The following is a 21510-nucleotide window of genomic DNA, read 5'->3' on the forward strand; positions in this document are numbered from 1 at the left end:
TGATCCTCATTGCTCCGGAGTGGCCTCGACAGTGGTGTTTCACAGACCTGCTCCACCTGTGTCTCCAACCACATCTGCGGCTTCCATGTCAGCCGGACCTTCTAACGAAGGTCGGGGGCAGATGGTGCACCCCAACCTCTCATCGTTGAGTTTGGAGGCATGGCTCTTGAGATAGTACAATATGGACACTTGAACTTGCCCGACAACTGCATGGAAATTCTCAAGGAGACTAAGAGACCATCCACCAGGACCTACAAGTGGACAAGGTTCTGCATTTGGTGCACGTCCAAGAATGCGTACCCTACCCCCTGCAAGGAAGATGTCATCCTTCCATACCTCCTTAATTTAGCAAAATAATTTCCATTCTATTAAGGTTCACCTCGCAGCATTAACTGCATATAGGAAATGCCCTTCACAAACATCCTTTTTTACCAGATACCTGTTATTAAAGATTTTTTGGAGGGTTTGAAGAAGGTATTTCCCCCCGTTAGGTGTCCTTCGCCTTCGTGGGAGCTGAATGTGGTGCTGTCAAGGTTGATGAAGGAGCCTTTTGAGCCTATTCATAAGGCTTCTCTGCAGCATTTGTCCTGGGAGGCGGCTTTCCTTGTGGCTATAACATCGGCTCGCGGGGTGAGTGAGATTCAGGCTCTGTGTTGTCAGGAGCCCTATACTATATTTCATGCTTCCAAGGTTGTCATGAGGACTCACCCTAAGTTTCTCCCTAAAGTGATATCTGATTTCCATATCAACCAGACGATCACTTTACCTACATTTTTTCAACATCCTTCCTTTCCGGCGGAGAGGTCCCTTCATTCACTTGATGTGAGGCGGGTGTTGAAATTTTACTTAGATAAGACCAAAGACATTCGTAGGTTAGATCCGTTGTTTATGAATTACTGTTCAGTCAGGACTGGCCTTGCCACCTCCAAACAGTCCATATCTAGGTGGATTGTGTCCGGTATACAACTATGTTACCAGAAGGCTAACAAGACACTAGGGGGTAAGACTAAGGCTCATGTGACTAGGGGCAAAGCGGCTACAGTGGCTTTGCTACGTAACATTCCTATTGCAGACATCTGTAGGGTGGCTACATGGAAGTCTGTCCACACATTTGCTAAGCATTACGGCCTGGATTCTGATGCCAGGACAGATGCGCAAGTTGGGCAGGCTTTTCTGAGGAATTTATTTGCTCAGTAAGGATTTTTCTTTTAGTTTTCTTCCACCGCTGGATTTGGTTGTTGGGATGGGCTGGCCATTCTATTCACAGATTATGATTATACACAGAGATCCCCTACTACAGAAGGAGTAGTTTCTTACCTGTAACTCCAGTTCTGTAGTAGGGGTATCTGTTATGGGACCCGCCCTCCTCCCCGGTGGAAGAAATGTTTTTCCTGGAGGCTACAGGCCTGGCTTTAAGAGTCCTTCAAAAAGAACTGAAAGTAACTTGCCTTTGGCTGTTCATCATGCGATACAGAGGGTCTCTGGGGGTTCCTTAAAGGCACGGCATCCCTTTTCCAGACACATAATGGCAGCCTATGGGGCTTGTCTGTCCAACCCTTCCTCTCTATCATGATAAAGGATTTTTGTGAAGGGGAGTTTCTCTATGTGTGAAACTCTGTAAAATGTATACATTTCTATATTATTTGGCTATCCTTTTCACTTCAGGATGAAGTGCTGGCCAATGCAGCTTTGTAAATTGTAGGCTGCATTATTTGTCTTTCATTTTCTCTAAGTGTCTATGCAGGACTGCAGAAGAAGACGACTTAAGAGACTATTTTTGATTGCTCCTGGGTCCACGCACATCGGCTGGATTGTTCACAGATTATGACTATAACAGAGATACCCCTACTATAGAACTGGAGTTACAGGTAAGAAACTACTCCTTCCTCTCCGAGTTGTTCAACAGGGTTACTCCGGTTCAGATTATGTTCACTTTTCAAGCAGCAGACAGGGTTTTTGCTATTGATCTCTGTGATTCTAAGGTATGCATCCATAAATGAGCCACTAACAAATACTTCCTCAACTTTTTTGTGGTCTGGTTCTTTTTTTATCAACATACCCAATTAGTCCTGGAATTTCTTCTAATCGATTCCCTCCTTGGGGCCATTCTGGCACTCTGATGCATGTTGCTCCCCCATTCCGTGACTCCCGAGAATGAGATGGTGCTAGAGCAAATCCTATTTGACTTTTACTCTGACAGGATCACCAACACTTAATGATTCTAGTACCCTGGTGATTATGGTGATCAGGTAATTAACCCTGGGTATCACAAAATGCACAGGACAAGGCAATATTATGTGTTGCAACTAGTTAGGGTTCTGATCTGCCATTCGCTTTGGTCTCTTTCACAGAGTAGGTAGGCCAGAGGTCCTATGGTAGTCTCAGAAGGCTGCCTTGCTTTTTGCTATGTTTGTGCCTTGTGTGATGTACAGGCCTTCCTCATGGATATACCCTTTGATGGGCCCCACCGTTTTGGTGAAAAGGCAAACTGAGTTAGATCTCTTTAACCACTTGGCTGCTAAGGCACATGATGCACTTCCATTGACTTTCCATTGAAATCAATGGAAACTCCATGACGAGTTACCCTTGTCATTAGCACTGAAGGGGTTAAGAACAGTAGTGGTATAGCTTGCTCTTTGAGTGTGTTGGTGCCTGCTAAATAGTTACTGCATCAACTCAGTTAGGAGGTTCTTATAGAGATTTGGCGTATAGATGGAGACAACCTTCCGAACCAGTGCAGCTGGCAAACCAGTCCTTTTGAGGACGCATGTCTTGCAGGCAGCGTGTGGGACAGCACGGGAATCAGTCCTCCAATTTCTCTTCTGCCACAACCACTCAAGTTTGCTCTTACTGGCGCATTGCCTAACCGATGGGGTGCAAGATTCAACGTTTCTTCCTAGGTTGGTGATCTGCCACGTCTGACAGTTCGGTCTTGCAAATAATTTAAAATGGCTATAAACTACCTTTTGTTTGCCTATGGACTACCTTTTGTTTCTACCTTGCCCATTATTCCTCCTATACCAGAGGAGATTTCTGACGAGCATGTGCCCATTTCTGTTACAGAAGATATGGCTGTTGCTTTCAAACATTCCATTGAAGAGCTCCAAGGACCTCATGCCTGTTTTGGACCTCGAGCCTTTGAAGCCTTCCTGTGGAAGGACATATTCAAAATGCTCATAGTGGCCCAGACCCTGCCTGCTCTGAACCTGGGCGACGTTGATGGGGTCATTGGACCTGCATGACACACATTTTCATATACCCATCATGCAGATCCACAGAAGTTGTCTGTGATTCAAGGCACACCAGGAGTATTTTCAGTTTGCTTTGCTCCATTTTTAGGCCTCACCAGTGCCCCTTGGTGTGTTTGCGAAAGTGGTGGCAGTGGATACAGCCCATCTTTGGCAGGCGTGGGTATCAATGTTCTGTACGCTAACGACTGAGTGTTGAAGGCGTGCTTGCCACAGTCAGTCATGAACCACTTCTGGACAACGCAAACCTCTTGAACTCTGTGGGGTTCTCTTTGAGCTTGCCAAAGTCCCACTAACTCGTTTGAAGAGGCTTCCGCTAGACATATATGGACACAGTGGAGTTCGGGCCTTCCCTCTGCTGCAACATGTCCAGAACATTCAGGCTATGATCACAAAGTTTTAGCTCGATCCTGGTTCATGTTGAGATCCTCTCTTAAGCTTCTTGTTCTCTTACCATCTGCATCCTTCTTGTAAGCTATGCCAGGTGGCACATGTGTACTCTGCAGTAGATTTTGAGGTTCCAATGGGCCCAGCACCAAGGAAATCTGGCCGGAGCCTCTCATGTCTCAGAGGAGACAGCTCAAGATTTGTAGTGGTGGACAGTCAAACGCACTGGTTGAGCAGCAGGCCCCAGGAAGACCCCTTCTCTATCTAGCATTGATTGTGTTTACAGATGTATCATCTGCTAGGCTGGGAGGTCATCTGAAGGAGGTGTAGATAAGGGGACTCCAGTCTATGGTGGCTGGTTACCTCCATCTACTGGAGTTGCAGGTCGTTCTTCTGGCTCTGAAGATATTTCTTCAGTCCATTGAGGGGATGCTGATGCACGTTCCCACAGACCACACCACCATGTGCTACTGCAACAACCTTGGCAGTGTGGTATCCTGGGTCTTGTTCCAGGAGGCGTTGCGCCTCTAGAGATGATTGGCGCACCAGGACATCTTTCTGATTATGAACCACCCAACATAGTCCTTGAATGCCACAGTGGACAATCACGCGTGGCATCTATATTCTGAGGTGGCACAGGGCTCCTTCCAACAGTGGGGGGGAACCTTGGCTATATCTTTCACTACTGTTGAAAGTTTTGTAGGTTGTAGTTCCCGCAAGAGCACTTGTAATGAGATGCGTTCCACTAGAATGGAACATGGGACTCCTGTATGCCTTCCCACCCCTGCCTCTCCTGTCCAAAGTTCTAAAAACAATCATGATCAACTGGGCCTAACTCCTCGTAGTAGCTCTGAATTGAGCCACAAGTGAAGGGCACCTTGATGTTCTATAGTGTATACGAGCATATGTCCTCCAATCAGCCATGCAGTTCAGGACTACCTCCTCTCTCAGCAACAGAATACGCCCTTGTACCCGAATCTGCACAATGTACATCTTCGTGTGTGTGGATTGAGCGGTGGCAACTGACTCTTTGATTTGCAGACCAAAGTGATGTCATCCTCGCTGTGACGTGCCCTTCCACCAGAAGAATTTATGCTGGACTCTTGGAAAAAAGTGTGGCGTGCTATGGCATTCGCAGGACTTACCCTTTACAAGTGAAGCTGTCAGATGTCCTTTTTAGGTCTCTCCTAGGCAGCGTTTGCACTGTCTTTGTGAGAGATTCTGTATTCCGGATAGGGCCATGAAAAGCTCCTCCCATTTTCAAGGACTGCCACTGTTACATGTGTTGTTACTCAGAGCTTATGAGCACTATTTCTTTCTTTAAGTTGGAGCACTGGAGACCAATGCTTGTGGTTTACAGAGCTCTGTTGTAAACAGGGCTGTAATCCTGCTCTTATCTTGCCTCATTTGATGTGCATTCAAAGACTGAGGTCTGTTTTGGCTGTAGCTGCCTCCTCCTCCCTCTGATTTTGAAAGGCACAGCCGGCCCCTGCCATCCTATGGCTCAACAAGCATTTGCAAAGCAGTAGGTCTTGCATTTGCAGGAGTTTGAACTATTGGTATTGTAAATGACCATGCCTTTTATTTGTGTGTTTTGAATACCCGCAAGTAGTGCGTAAACAAGCACTTTGTACTTAGCTTTCCTTCTCGTAAGCAAGGACTATATCAGTCACTGACCCTCTTTTACTGCCACCCTTGCTTCTCGTAAGCAAGGACTAAAAGGTCAAAGTGGCTGTTTATCCACCACACTGATTCTGGTGATGGATTTATTAATACATGCACCCAAAGAGTACTTTAGAGGTATCCTTTGAGCCCTAACAGCCTTCTACTGTGCTGTCTGACTGGTCCAGTCCAGCCTGTCACAACAAATGATTTTCTGACCACCTAGGAGATGAGAGCTCTGCTCTCAAGAGGACAGAAACAATTCCTACTCTGGGGAGAGGTGTAATCACCTCTTCCCCAGGAACGCTGGTAAGTCAGCATATCCAGGCTGGTTGATATGTGAGCCAAGGACTTCCCAGACAAGAGAGATGCCACCCTCGGGGCCATCTGGCACTAGGACAGGCAGGAAAATTAGCTATACAGGAGGCTTGTTGCACTGCCATGGTGGACAAACCTCCTAGGGTGAACAAGCCTGAAGTAAATACAAACTTAGAAATTACAACATCTTATGTATGGTGGAATTAGGAATGCTGGAACAAGGTAATGCCCACTTCCCAAAGGAATTGGTCATCTAGGGGGTGTAGTGACCCCAAGGGTAGGTAGCCCATTGACTTCTGCCCCTCTCTCCCCTTAACATCCCTAAATTGAGTATTTAGGGGACCATCTGATACCAGGACTCCAAAAGAAAACTCGCAAAAAGAGTAGGCAACACTTCTGACCCAAAAACCAAGGAGCACGACTGACTCCGTGCCAACCCTGCCAGCTAGCCTGCTGCTCCCAACCTTCATGGAGCAATTGACTTGTCCTGCTGCTGTGCAGTGTTCAAGAAACCCAGAGGGCTGCCAGTACTTCTGCAATTGCCAATGTAACTGAGTTACTCCCCTGCAGCTGCAGGCTCCAACGAAGCAACGCCCGGGACAAGTAGGAAACCAACCTGTACGTCGAGGGACTTCACAGACCGTGAGACTCACAAGAGTGGCCGAGTGGTCCTGTTTGTCCCCTTCTGCAGAAACCAAAGACAAGAAGTGAGTCTTCGACCGCTGCCACCCGACGATTCAAAGTACCTATGCACCTGTGCTCAAAAGCCAAGTCCAAAGGAGGGGACGGTGCCCACAGGGTCCCCAGCCCCACAGGAGCTAAGCCCACCCTAGATTTTCAGTCGCCTCCTGCAACTTCTTTCTGCAGGCCCCCTCCAGCTGCAAGTGACTCCAGCGCCAAATTCGAAGTTAAAAGACACAACTGCACCCAAACCCCACAGTCTGAGGAAAAGTGGACCAGCTGTGTCCCTACATGCCAGAGGACCTCAAGGGTTGAGCCCCCGTGGGTTCCCCTGGACTGATCCCCCCCCCCCCTGCATGCAGACTCTTTCTGACCAAACCATTCCCCATTAAAGTGAGTGGGACACCCACGGCATTACACACATCTGTACCCCAATGCCACAGAGCCTCTCGAGGTAACCTGTTGGTGTTGCCTTGGATCTTGCCCCATACTCACCTTAAGCCCATAAGAGAGGACTGTAAGTCACTGTTAAATGCCTGAATGCAATTCGTTTTTCCTCCATAGGATATCATTGCCGATCCAGAAATTACACTGTCAACGTTAGAAATGTATAAAATTTCGTAGCTCGAAAAGAATTTACTGATTTCAATGATCTTGGTATCTAAATTCATATAAAGTATGTGGTAAAATTGGTATCCTATTTCTTCAAGTGTGTTTCTCACTTACTGCCTTTGTGTGTGCAATAAATGCTTTGCGCTATCCTCTGATGTGCCTAACTGCTCGCCCACACTACCACAAAAGAGAACATTTGGGGTGTCATTGGTGCCTCTGCAGTTCCTTTGGGGTTTGCCTGGACTCTATGCACAGTGTACATTTTTTTGGTCCACTATATAAGAAGCCAGCTTCCTACACCCATTATCTATTTTAAGGTGAGGAATCTGAGGTTAGAAATATCCATCAAAAGAACAAGTTACTTCCCTTCAGTAACACTCTTTCTGTTGAATAATCTTATCTAAATGCAGATTCCTCACTGCTGTTTCCCTTCCCTTCCCTGTTCTTTGGTGTGGCCTCTTTTTAACATCTCAAAAAGTCCAAAGTTAGTATCCAGTACACCGGTGCCAACACTTGTTCACACTCCGCGTCTGAGGATACATAAAGGGGTAAAGACAAGCAATTGACAGTAGCGCACAATGGTTGCTTTCTTAGGTGATTTCACTCCAACAGTTTTGGGGCATTATTGATCTGGATGGAGTTGCCTGTTGCCATCTAGCAATACGCAGGAGTACTGCTGTACAAGGTTTCCAGATACAGTCTGGCTCTGGGGTGTATTCTTAGGTGAAGAATCTGTGTAATTACTCTTTTAGTAACCAGAAAGAGGGTTACCAAAGTGAAGCATCACCCTAACATCAGACCTGTTGTGGTTTACATGAGCATGCAGGATGGTAGACACTCAATTTTGCCCTGGCCGACTGCCCAAGGATGTGTTTGTGTGCTGTGAATGTGGTCTTAATAATTTAGTAGGGTTGGCTGTTCATAGATGGATCCAGTTTTACTAAAATGTGCTAAGCCCTCGGCTAGCTGTGGAAGTGGACATACACGCTATGACTTGCACTTTTGCACAGACCTTCAGCACTTAATGTGGGCTTTTAACATTTTTTAACTGAAGTTTTATTGAAAAATTCTGAACAGCTCTTCTAGTGGCTTTGTTGTTGCACTTCAAGATCTGGACCACAGACTCACTATACATCATGCAGGGAGGCATAACGTTTTGTGTATATGGAACACATGGATAAGATGGCAACTCTCCTTCACTCCAGTCCTTCAGCCATTATGCAATCCACCCACCATGCCCACTGCTCTTTGCCTTCTGTTCTTTACTTGTGTGTGTATTTGTATATCTATGGGAGAGAGTGAATATGGGTATTTATGTATGTCAGCTGGGTAGAAGTAGGTCAAAGGAAATGAAGGTGGGAGTCCAATGATAATTCAAGTGGTGGGGCTGCGTTTAGGTTCATGGTTTCTTCTGAGCAGTTTCATTATTGTAAAGGAAGGGGCTAAAAGGATACAAATCTAAGATTCTACTGTTGATGTCTGTTTTTTCTGCACTACAGGGAGGGTGAAAAGACTAAACTCCTGATCGCTTCCCAGAGGCAGAAAGTTGTGGAAAAAGAAGCCGAGACTGAACAGAAGAGAGCACTGATAGGTACCATTATCTGACTGAGAATAGTCCAAAGCAAGAGTTTGGGAGGTTTTGCTTCGTAAAGGCCAACATAATTGAACAACTTCAAGAGTGTGACTCTCTGAAGTTGCGTCGCATACAAAAGCATTTTGAAAGTATAGAAAACCATGTTTTCAATAGTTTTAACATGGCCACTCACTGCTATTGATTTTGACAAAGGCAGCACATTTTAAAAGCCTCTGATGTTGGCGAAGCCAGTGGCGTATCCCACACAGCACTGGCAAAGTAAGTCAGACTGGTGTTGCTCTGCTTGTTCTTTACTGCTACTGCATTCCAGGTAGTGCTAGATTTGGAAACTACTGTCTTCACCAACCTGAGGCCCCTAACCTCCCTCTCAGTTCCCCTTTGCTGACACCACTTTTGTTTGACTGTTTTCCCCTTTCAAAGTGACCCCTTGTCTGCCCGATTCTTTTCAGAATTAAATTATATAATCCCTTTATTTAACTGGTGAGCACCACTCATCTATGCCATCAGGTCCCTAGTTCTCTAACTCTCACATTCCTAGGCTCATGTCTCTCCAGTGTCTCCATTCACAAGCTTTTTTCATCTTTCATTTCCAGAGGCTGAGAAAAATGCCCAGGTTGCCAAAATACACTATCAGCAAAAGATTATGGAAAAAGAAACTGAGAAAAGGATTTCGGAAATAGAAGGTAGGTGACACTATATAACATTCTTTGTCAGGTTTATTTCCTTCTGGGCTCCCCCTTTATTTCTATGGGCTATGCAGGTATGGTTTGTTAACACTGCTTTAAAATGTAACAGTTACTATGAAACAAAATTAAATGTGGGCACTGTGATCTTCTAGTAAGCACATATAATCTAGCTTCCATTTCATAGGCTATTGTGCCACAGATAAATGCTGACTACAATTAATGTTTAACAAAAAATGAGTGACTTAACTTTCTGCTTCAGCTCCCACAAAACATACTTGAGCTCTTCCATCCCTCACCCCAAACACTGGAGTGCATTATATGAGACCTAGGCTTAGAGGATACTTAGCAGATGCCTTCTGGCATAACATAGTCTCATAAATGGAGACCTCATATCAAGTTATAAAGTTATACAGTGCTCTATTGTGCTCAGTAAGTTAAGTGAACAACGTTTGGGTGGAATTGGTTGGTGCACCCGAAGAGCATCTCTTAATGGATCTATTACGGTTAGTGAGCTACAGTCTACTTACGGTCTGTGTCAGGCTTTCCATATGTGGCAAACATTTCAGATGGGTACTTCTAACTGCAGACTCATGACTTATAAAATGTTTCCCAGGCACGAGGCTGGTTTTGGAGGTTTTTGCATCTTTGCTTCCGCACGCTGCTAAGAGGCTTCATGGAACTTCTCCTTAGCATTGTTTTGCACAGGAAGTGGCAGAGTGTAGTCGCATATAAGCCCCACCCCTGCGAGCCGCGGTTAGTACATTTCTTTCCCTCTCTTCAAATGCATATCTGGAACTCCACTCCTTTTTAGGTTTCGCCTGTCGAAAGCTGCGCAAGCAGCGTTTCGCGCAGGCGAAATCTTATGAGAATAATATGTGGGCTTTGTTCCGCCTCTGTCTTCCATTGGCTAGCTCCATAAATGGAGGCTAGCCATTGGAAGAGAGAGGTGTCCGTCATTGTGCGAGGCGATTGGTGGGCGTTCCCGGCGATTTTTTTCTCATCCTGCCCCTTTGACAACGTCATTGCGGTGGTGGGCGGTTCCTATTTTTTTTTTGGGGGACGCCATGTTTTTATCATTTGCCGCCGGAAGATGTCCAGGTGAGTGCGTCCTTGGTGAGTGCTTGCTGTCCTGTCTTCCCCCGCCCCCCTCCCGCTGTCCGTGTGCCCGTTACCGACCCCCCTCCCGCTGTCCATGTGTGCCCGTTCCCACCCCCCTCCCGCTGTCCGTGTCTCCACCCGCTGTCCGTGACTCCACCCGCTGTCCCGTTCCCACCCCCCCTCCCGCTGTCCGTGTCTCCACCCGCTGTCTGTGTCTCCACCCGCTGTCCGTGTCTCCACCCGCTGTCCGTGTCTCCACCCGCTGTCCGTGTCTCCACCCGCTGTCCGTGTCTCCACCCGCTGTCCCGTTCCCACCCCCCCTCCCGCTGTCCGTGTCTCCACCCACTGTCCGTGTCTCCACCCACTGTCCGTGTCTCCACCCGCTGTCTGTGTCTCCACCCCCCCCTCCCGCTGTCCGTGTCTCCAACACCAAAGAAAGACATGCACAGCCAGTCTCTAACAGGTGGCAGCCTTCTCGGAAATGCAGTGATCCATTCCAGCCAGATGTAGAAAGGCAAAATTGCAAAACACGTCAAATACTTTTAAATTAAAATCATTGTAGTTAAATTAGATACGAAACCGTGCTACTTTTAAAAATTTGAATTAAATGATGCTCTACGAAACTACTATGCAACAGAGTGAAGTATTACATCATATCTACTTTTCATATAAAATATGTATTTTAAAACATTTCCATTACAAATAAATCTAGCCTATAACGTATCTTAAACGGTTATCGGTGTATTGTAAAATGGCGACCATATTTTCGTTAGCGAAAGAAGTGTTTCCTGCGTCTCAACCCTCGCTTTCACATCACTGACGTGTCAATCACATATATCTGACCGCTGGATGAGGCTGTCGTAGTCATCCAGACACCCCGTGGGAAAAAAGGCGGGCTCCTCAGCGGCAGTTGAAACGATGTCTGTGCCAGACTGTGTCAAGAAGTGCCAGCTCCTGGTGGCGCTATTCTTACTAAAACACTCACACAATGGAGGTTCTTCCACATGTACAACAATTGCATTTATAAAGACAGTATATTATTCCAGTTTCCTTTGATGTGTGGTGTGTAACGAGAAGCACACGACTATTTTCGATGCCTTTCTTTAACTCTTCATTTTCTATGCCTTTGGAAATGTACCATTTTGGCAGTGGCTGCTTCAACTGTGTTGTGTAGCGCAGGGGTGTGATGGGGGCGGTGAAACGGGTCTTGTGAAACATGTTTAATTTTAGCCTCTTCCGAGCCCGTTGCAACATCCCACTGCAATGATGCCTCCGGATGATGTAAGGACAATCGTGACATTAAGACACCTCTCTGAACGATTTAATTAAGTAACATGAGAATGGGCGGGGACAACCCAAAAGGGAAAGAAAATGGGAGGGGCCAAGCTGCAGGCTGCTTCTGCTTTCGTTTTAACGTTTAAATCGTTTTCTATCAGTTATTTCTCCCCGGAAATAGCCTGTGTTTATGGCATCGGGTAGACGTCGTGGAATTTTTCTTGGCTGGTTCTTGCGGTTGCCAGAGTCTGTGTGGTGTGCCCTTTCTGTGTTTGCTGTTCTGTCTGCGTCCGTCTGTGTGTGTGTGTGTGTGTGTGTGTGTGTGGTTCTGTCTGTGTGGGTGCATGTGGCTCTGTGTGTTGCTCTGTGTGGGTGCAAATGCAATAGGTCTCGCATTTGCAAGAGATTAAGCTATTGGCATTGTAAATGACAATGCCATTTATTTATCTATTTTCAAAACCAACACATAAATAAAAATGTTGTCATTTACAATGCCAATAGCTCAAACTTTTCCAAAGGCGAAACCATTTTGTTTGCTTTGGTTGCCAATTTCTTCCTTTTGTTTTTCGAGTGTGCAAGGAAACAATGTCCCACCCAAAGATTACAGGGTTCAAACCATGCGGTCATTGTCGAAAACAGATGTCGACGACTGGCATGCACAAGATGTACCTTTGAAGTGCTCCAATAATTTTGGGTTGAGTTCACGCTATATAAAACCTGCAGGAAAATGCACATAGAAGAAGGCTTTAACATAAGGAAAGACAAATACTCATTTCATGGCTGATGTATACAAAGTTAAATTACGAAACTTGGATAATATGCATCTTCCCCGCTTAAATCTTGTGACCGTAGGCAATTATTTTACCACACCACATCTTTTTTTTCTTCATTAATGTGGATGAAAGCACTTTCAAATATGTGAGTTCCGAATACCAGTTATACTAACAACCTATTGTATTTGATCTAGTAGAGTTTAATATGATGCATTAACGTCAGTGCTTTACATGTTAAATAAATACACTTCTCTTGAATGTTATCATATTTTACATGGTTTGTTATGATTTACGTAATGAACACGTCAGGGCTTGGCTTGTGCACAGGCTTTAAGATCCAAGCCGAGCCCTTGGCTCAGCTCTTCTTGTTAATTTGTTGGCTCGCCCACCTCAAAGCCATTCAATGCAGCAGTTGAAGTGCATTAAAAAAAAAGTATGGCTACTGCCATTGCGATGGGGTCAGCGAGCCTGTAGGCGGAATCAAAGGCGTGGCTAAAGAGCCAAATATTCTGTAACTATTTTGTTGATCTCTCACCGTCCGGTAACTGCATATAAAGTAATGCACACCTTAACTGAAAAAATAAATATAAGTTAAACTGATCATTGGGAAATGCACTATTTTATGTAATGAAACCTCTATTGCTTAATACGATCATTACAGGTGTATATGTGTGCAACCAGAGGCCCACAGAATTGAATCCTGTTTGGTGCACCAGGGAAAAGTGACTTGTGTGTTTTGTAGTGCTAGGAGATCCCTGAAAGCGCTGTGAATGTTTATTATTTCAAGTGTGCATTGTATACATTATAATATAGGCTGTAACTAAACGCACATATAAATTTCGAGATAAAAGTGCTTTGAAAGTATAGATTTCAGTGATATGCAGATTGTACGTAGTGCAAATTTTTTTTTTTAACTGTTCATAAAAAGTACGCTTTCCATAGCTCAGCTTGGAACACCCTTCCAGTACCTTTCAAAAAGAAAATATCTTGTCATCAGGACACTTCAAGTGACTCCATCAATTAACGCCTCCCAAGCAGTCTTTACGTTTGTCGAATAACCAATTGCACATCTTTGCATTTCTTTGAGTAAGCAGACATGACCACAATAAAGCTTATTCCTTTTTTTCTGTCCGGAATGCAGCACAGGAGACTCCCTCCCTCCCTCTTCAGCTGGGGAATCTCAATTGTGGGAATTAGCTTTTGTACTTTAGCGGAGAGGCTAAAATTACGGAAAATGCAGTCTGCTAATATATCAATCACAGATAACGGACATTAGGGCAAATTTACAGACAGTTTTGAAAATGATGGACAAGTGGTCACACTAACTTAAATGAAGACAGACTGATGAAGGTCCCTCCAACCCCAGAGCCCTCATCACGGACCACCATGCTTGCTGATGCGACCTGATTGGCAACTCTTCAAACCTCACCCAGGGACAGGCCTGGGGGCATGCATTTCAGCTGTCACCTTGAGGGGGGTCCCCTGTAGATGATGCAACTGTGGTCTCACGGGGGAGTCGGCGGAAAATATATGCGACACAGAAATTTACAACGAAGCCCTGCGGATGCAATAATAATGAACTGCTCCTGGTGAAGGATACCCTGGACTCTAGCCTTGTCTGACATTACACCATTGCTTCTGCGAGCCCACCTGGCAAGAAATATACTGGCACATACTCTTGGGAATATATGCATGAGACAAGGCAATATGCAAATACAATGTCCTGGTAGAAAGTTAGCTTGGCTGCTACACCGAGATAGACACCACAGTGTTATAATGCAGCTTGGGGGAAACAGGGTTGAATATTTGACGACCAGTGAGGCGAGTGCTGGGGTATTTATGAAACAATGTGAAAACCTACATACGTCTGTGGCCCCATGTGAAACTGAGAACTGCCAAGCTGAGATGGCAGTGATGTGATTAGAGAACTGCAAAAAGCAATTCTTGAATGAGCCAATGCCTATCGAAGAGATTACCACTGCCATGGATAACATGGCACAAGGGGAAGGCGCCCAGAACAAACAGTTTACCTGGTGAATTTTACAAAAAAGTATGAAAACATACTTGCTCCGCATGTGGTTGAAGTATATTCGGAGGCATTGATGCAAAGCAAATTGGCCCCCACATTACCAGAGGCTATCATTACAGTGCTACCAAAAGCCAGCGAAAATCCCACTAAAGGCGCTCCAAACTTTCCATTGTTGCTGCTCGACAATAAGATACTGGAGAAGATGTTAGCGAATATTTTGTCCCTTCATATGGAGGGCATGGTATCCCCAGTTCTGTCGGGTTTTGTGACGCATAGATACACATTAGTCAATCTACAGAGTTTTAAAAATTTTACATCATTTAAATCCTGGGTTAGAGGTGGCGGCCTTTTTTCTTGATGCAGAAAAGGCCTTTGAGTAGCCTTTCTTAATGGCCAAACTTTGTAGGTTTGGCCTCGGAGACCAATTCTTGAAAATAATTGGCCTACTCTACACCAAACCAGTGGCCATTGTGCGTGTAAATATTCTGACATAAGAGCCACTTTCGGTGGGCAGGGGTAGCAGCCATGCTGTCCCCTCTCCCGTTTGCTTTTTGTATTGGCTATGGACCCACTGGCCCGGTACTTGTAGAAACGCCATCCCACGGAGGCTTACAATTCAGGGTGGGGCTTCTGCTTCTTTCCATGAATGTAGATGACATACTGCTGTTTGTAATCTGTCGGACAATCTCTCCACTTTGAGAGGTGATCAGATTTGGCAGGCTATTGGGAATGTTGATTAACTGGAATAAAACAGAGTTGTTCCCCATTGCAGATTCTACAGTACAAATTGCATCGGAATACTTAATTAAATGAGGGGAAGAATATAATACTGGAGTGTAGTGCTTTTAGAAAAACATCAAGTCCCTGATTAGGCTAAATTACTGCCCTGTAGCGAGGTGGCTTTTGTGTCAGATCAAGGTCTGACTGAAGTCTGTCACAAGCCACTGATAAAGATGATAGGCCTTCCTAAATTCCTCTATCTATTCACATATATACCACTTGCACTCAATGTTTTCTTTCAAACCCTTAGGTCATTATTGATGATGCTTGTTTGGGCAGATAAACGCCTACAGATATAAGCTGGGAAGTCATGCTTCCATATGAAGGAGGTGCCTGACTTAGAACTCTACTACTTGGTATGGGAGGAGAGGGCAAACTCATCACTCAAATCCACTCATTGTTGATTGCACTCAAGGCTGCAATTTAACTACACTAAAGACACAATGGGAAGGTGATAAGGGCATGGAGCTAAAGGAAGGGGACTGGACATTTACATTAGGTAATTGCAGGAGAGTTACACGTAACGCATACCTGAAATTCATACATTATAAATGCATATATGGGGATAATGTCAAAGCACAGTGGTTATACAGATTAGATCCCTCCAAATTGGAAAAGTGCCCCAAATGCAGAATAACAGGGAACCTATATTCACATGTGGTGGACATGCCTGTGGTTTGAGTGCCTTTTGGGGTGAGGTAATTTAGACCCAAGAGATACTAACCGACCTGCAACTACAACCAACAATACAGATGTGTTTGCTGGGACTATTCCCCTATAATAAACGCACTAAATATGCGAAGAACGTATTGGAATTAGGCCTCACCGTGACAAAGAAATGTGTAGCCTTGAGATGGATGACCAAATGACTGCCCACACAAAAGCAGTGGCCATTTGCAAAGTGGGTACGGGCTGAAGTTGGGGTACGCCATAGGTTGGTTTACAACGGAGTGGAACTGGGAGAAAGGGTGGAATGGGAATTCGTAGAAGTCCAGTTACAACAGGAAATGGGAAGCCCTGAAACGAGACAAGATGTAGAAGGAACTGAGGATTAACGCTTTCTAGAGTGTGTATGATGCTGATTTGCTGTAATATGATGCAATGATACTAATTGGGCTGCCTAAACAATCCAAATGTAATGCATGGGCTTATATTCATGTGTGTATTTTGTGACTGACCTGTCTTTGTTTAGAGGGGGTGGAGGGACGGAGTATGGGACAAGTAAATGAATTGTAATGTTAACTTGTTTCTAAAATCTATACAGATAAGATTTAAAATCATCGACAAAACAAAGGAACTATATTACTTGGTAGCTCAGAACCCCCAGAATTTTGCAGCATGGGTTAGCAAATTTTGAAGCAAACTATTTAATTTTTAGCAGTATTTTTGCTGTGGTTTATTTTATTTACATTGTTGTTTTGCAGTTTTCAGCACACAAGGATGCTAAGTATTCCAGGAGAATATTGCCTTTTTCCAAATAGGCATATGGAGAGTAACTGGGTGGATGTTTGCTATGCATCCTTTCATTTATAGCTTCATCACTAGCTACTGTAGCTTGGCCACCAGATTTTGCATCAAGAAATCCACCTTCCTTAATGATGCAAAATCTTCACTGAAGCCAACAACCTTATACTAAAATCATGTAACTGTTACAAAACCCTCTGTGGGATGATGCGGACAATGGGCTTCAACATGCTCATTCCAACCACTACTACAACCCACCAGTCGCCTTCAGTGGGCATGGGAATGCCTAGGAACACATTTCCCTGTGGAAACTCGCAGGACCGGATGTCGGGGACATGCTACCTACTGCCAATTTTAAAATGATAGTGAAAGAGGCGCTCCAGGCAGAAGGAAGAAACGAGACAAAAGGCTCTGATAAGCCCGCCAGGAATATGGAAGGTTGTGCAGCAATGGAGGAGAAACAAGAAAGTAAAGCAGGAATCCATGGCAGAGATGTGGATAAGCAACTACACATCGAATGAGAGGTCAACTGCAGCACCCAAGAGAAGAGCCAGGCCAGAGACAGTCATTGTATTTATAGCCTTAACATTACCCTCTTACCTCTTCTTTTCCCCTTTTCATTTTATATCCCTCCTACAGTCAAATACGCTGGCTTTGAAAGGTATAATGCTGGCATAAATAAGATTCCAGCATATACATAATGACAGAGTGGCCATAGGCCCATTTGTTATCGACTGCTTATGCAAAGTATCTCCAGCTTTGTTTTGGGCACGCTGCTGTTACTTCTCCTTTCACAAAGTTAAATTAAAATGTTTGAGTATGACCCTGCTCCACACTACTCTGGTTGAAAGGACTGCAGTGCGTTGACCACGCTTTAGCTAACAAAATATTCTTTGTCATACTCTGAGACCCCCTGCCCCAGTGCTTCTTAGATCCTTAATTTTACTCTAGTGCGCATTAGCTGTTCACTTAACCAGAAAATAAACACGTCTGATGGGGCAACGCATAAACGTGACTAAGTGTTTTATGTCTGGGTTTTACCCGAGCGAGTGGCTGCAATTAGTTGAGCGGATTAAAAAGATATCGAAACATATCTGAAAGAAACACGTTAGTGTTAGATTCCTTACCTTAGAATATCCCCAGGCGTCAGACTGGATCCGGAAAGTTTTCGTCAGAAGTACCCCTGCGCGTAGGTAGGCGTAGTCTGTGGCTCCGCGTCCGTCGTCCGCATCGTGATCGCCGGGATGGCGTTGCTGGAGTACTTAAGACGCCGCCCTCACGCGCTGACATCAGTTCTTCTTTTTTCCACGCCAGCAAGCGCAGATCCAGGAAGGGCATACCCATAAACATTTTTTCACTAACTTTTTTGACATTTTTGTCTATCTTTGGTGCCGGTAGGGATGCCCGGGTTCAAGCCGTGTGACGCCTGTCTCCGACTGATGTCGGTTACCGACCCCCACCGCCGGTGTCTCTACTGTTTGAGGGTCGACCATGATGACAAGTCTTGCCCAGACTGCCGGGCCTTGACGTTGAAGGCTAGGCGGGAGCGTTCCCGTAAGCTCCTCGAGCTCCGGCAGTCGGCTTTGCAACGCTCGAGGTCCCGGTCGAGGAGGAAATCGAGGGACCGGTTGCGGAGCTGCAGTCTTCACCGCTCGTCGGGATCCGAGTCCTTGCACTCTGGTAAGTCAAGGCATGGTAAAAAGAAGTCGAAGAGACACATCGTTCTTCGACCTCCCCTCGCCGGTCGCGCGACTCGACCGAGGGTTCAAGTGGCTCTGCCCTCGCGGTTTCGACGGAGCCCGCGCAGTCTCATCCAGCCCCACACCCTCTGGTCCCTGGGCTCAGTGCGACTGCGGAGCAGATTCGAGACTTCCTCGTGGCCATGGGGACTCTCTTTCTGCCGAGACCCACCGGCGTACCTTCGGGCCCCGCGGGTCCGACTGGAGGTCCTAGCCCTCTGTTGCCGGCGGCTTCGGCCTCGGCGCCGCCAGCGACTTGGGTCCAGGTGCCGCAGGACCCCATGGGATCCAGGCCTGTATCCCGGTCGACGCCGGTTGACCTAACGACTCCTCTGCCGGCACCGACCCCCTCTGAGCCACCACCGGCGCTGTCCTCTGGCGACGCCAGCCCCAGTTTCAGCCCGGGCCCGGGCTCGGCACCGATTAGCGCCATCTCCGACACCGACTGGTGAGTTGTTCACCTACGCCCCGGCTCCGTCATTTCTGCCTGTTTATCAGGACACGGATGAAGGGGAGGACCGAGAGGAGTCTGAGGAGCCTCTCACATCAGTGCCAGTTAAGTCAGGACTGGGCAGATGAGCTAGAGGAGGCCAGTGGTCCAGACACTTCACCTGACACTGGTTTTATCTCTCTTCCTTCCGTGGCTATGGAGGAGGGAGCTACTTATGCTGTGGTGCTGCACAAGGCGGCCAAGGCCTTGGGCTCCCTGCAGCGGCCTTTAGGATTAACCTCCTCACTGAGGTGCTTCAACCGCCAGTAAGCTCTTCGGAGCCTCTGCTGCAGTTTAATGAGGCCCTCAGCGACGTTCTGATGGGCACTTGATCCAAACCCACCACAGGCCCTTCTTTGGATCAGAGCGTTGCCTGGCGCCACCGCCCAGCTCCGGGCGACCCCTGCTTTCTGAAAGAGAGAGTCTGGTTATCCAGGCCTCCACGTCACAAACCGCCTTCCCGACCCCAAGCCCGGACTGGGAATACAAAAGGCTGGAACAGTTTGGCAAGAAACTGTTTTCCTCCATCAGCCTAGGGTTGCGGTCCATTAATACTGCATGCTTTTTGGACCGTTACACCCACCCTCGGTGGGATACGATGGCGGACGTGCTGCCCCAGTGTCCAGAGGAGGCCAGGACACGGCTCGCCCAGGCTCTTGCTGAGGGGCGGGATGCAGCACGGTATTCCATTCGATGTGGACTATACACCACGGACTCGCTGGGCAGAGCAATTGCAACGACGATGGCGATTCGTCTTCACGCCTGGCTGAGGTCCACAAACTTTTCAGGGGATGTCCAGAGCACTCTTATGGACATGCCCTTTGATGGCCATGCCTCTTTGGCGACAAGGCAGATAGTGCGCTGGAGTGCTAGTACTTTAAGGACACCAGGGCTACGGCCAAGTGCGATGGAGTGCTAGCGCTTTAAGAACTCCAGGGCTACGGCCAAGTCCTTGGGCCTGTCGTCCCAGAGCCAGCAAACCTCTGCTTTCCGCATCTTTCGTGACCACGGAAGAGGCACCCTCGCACGTTTGTCCAGCCACTGGCCGCAGAACCAACCTCAACGCAGTCACGGACGTGCATTCCGCTGTGGCGGAGCAGGGGGACAGAGAGCTGGTCAGTCCACATCTGCTCCCACAGCATCTGCCTCAAAGCCTTTCTAGTCCGAGCTTTCAGGCCCATTCCACGCCAGTGGGAGGCAGAGTTCGCCATCACCTGCTCCCCTAGCGTACCATCACTTCGGACAGGTGGGAGCTGCAAATTGTCCAAAGGGGCTGCTCCCTCCCCTTCGAGACGACCCCTCCAGCCAGACTGTTGCAGTGGTGGCTCACGGAACGCATTTGGGCCAGCAGCAAATCCCTCTCCCTACTCCAGCCAGAGCACACAATGACGGATGCGTCCCTCCTGTGATTGGGGGGCCACATGGGAGAGGCGGAGATCAGAGGCCTCTGGTCTCCGGCGGAGTCCCGGCTCCATATCAACCTTCTGGAGTTGCGGGCGATCCGACTTGCACTGAAGGCAGTCCTTCCCTCTGGCGGGGAAGTGTAGTGCAGGTGTTCACGAACAACACCACCGCCATGTGGTATTGCAACAAACAGGGCAGGGTGGGGTTGTGGACCCTTTGTCAGGAGGCTCTGCGCCTCTGGACATGGCTGGAGCATCAGGGTATCACCCTGGCGGTTCAACACCTGGCAGGTTCTCTGAACGCCAGGGTGGACGAACTCAGCCGTCGGTGCATGATGGATCACGAGTGGCATCTGCACTCTGACGTGGCGCAAGGTCTCTTTCAGCCGTGGGGAGAGCCTTGGTTAGATCTATTCGCCGCAAAACAACAAAGACCCACTCCACCGGCGTACGTCCAAATCAGTGACTAAAGGGGGGTGTTCCAAACGTCCTACTCCCCACAACTCTCTTATCAATTTTATAAGAGAAACTATGCACTGTTCTCCGCCAACGTATAAAAACCTGTTCTCCCGGGCCACACACCAGAACCCACACGTTCGGTGTACCCGAATATCGGGGATCACCACTACATCCACACCCAACGTTGGACACTGCTCCTACTAGAGCAAAAAATGTGAAAGATGCAAGTGACACCTCACGGAAACACCACCAACGGGGTAACTGGTATATAATTTCCTGAAAGGCCCCTGTCTCATCATCGGTTGTCACCTGCGTCTTAAAGAAAAATAAGATGAAAGGAAAGAAGTGTCCAAAACAACCAACATATACAGTGACAAACTAGTGAAGGCGCAGAAATATCTGCTAGTGACCAACACATACAAACAAAGTGAAAATAACGTAACAAAGTGCATAAAAACACACACGACAATCCGTCCCTTACCCAATTTTATTCATAGGGCGGAAATTGTGTGCTGTATAAAAAGGCTGGTAGTTAATCATGCCTACCACAACCTTATTAACTACCAGCCTTTTTATACAGCACACAATTTCCGCCCTATGAATAAATCATCTTATTTTTCTTTAAGACGCAGGTGACAACCGATGATGAGACAGGGGCCTGTCTGGAAATTATATACCAGTTACCCCGTTGGTGGTGTTTCCGTGAGGTGTCACTTGCGTCTTTCACATTTTTTGCTCTAGTAGGAGCAGTGTCCAACGTTGGGTGTGGATGTAGTGGTGATCCCCGATATTCGGGTACACCGAACGTGTGG

The 21510-nt window shown here is 46.8% G+C and overlaps 1 protein-coding gene across 1 annotated transcript in view; it reads left to right on the forward strand.

Moving 5' to 3' along the window:
• Positions 1–21510, forward strand: part of ERLIN1 (ER lipid raft associated 1) — a 143456-nt gene that overhangs the window by 91270 nt on the left and 30676 nt on the right. Inside the window, exons 9-10 of the mRNA XM_078642755.1 lie at positions 8408–8499; positions 9096–9185. Coding sequence (XP_078498881.1) covers positions 8408–8499; positions 9096–9185 — 182 coding nt within the window. The remainder of the gene's footprint in view (positions 1–8407; positions 8500–9095; positions 9186–21510) is intronic.

Source organism: Lissotriton helveticus, chromosome 5_1 (genome assembly GCF_964261635.1).
Source record: "Lissotriton helveticus chromosome 5_1, aLisHel1.1, whole genome shotgun sequence".
Taxonomy (NCBI): Eukaryota; Metazoa; Chordata; class Amphibia; order Caudata; family Salamandridae; genus Lissotriton; species Lissotriton helveticus.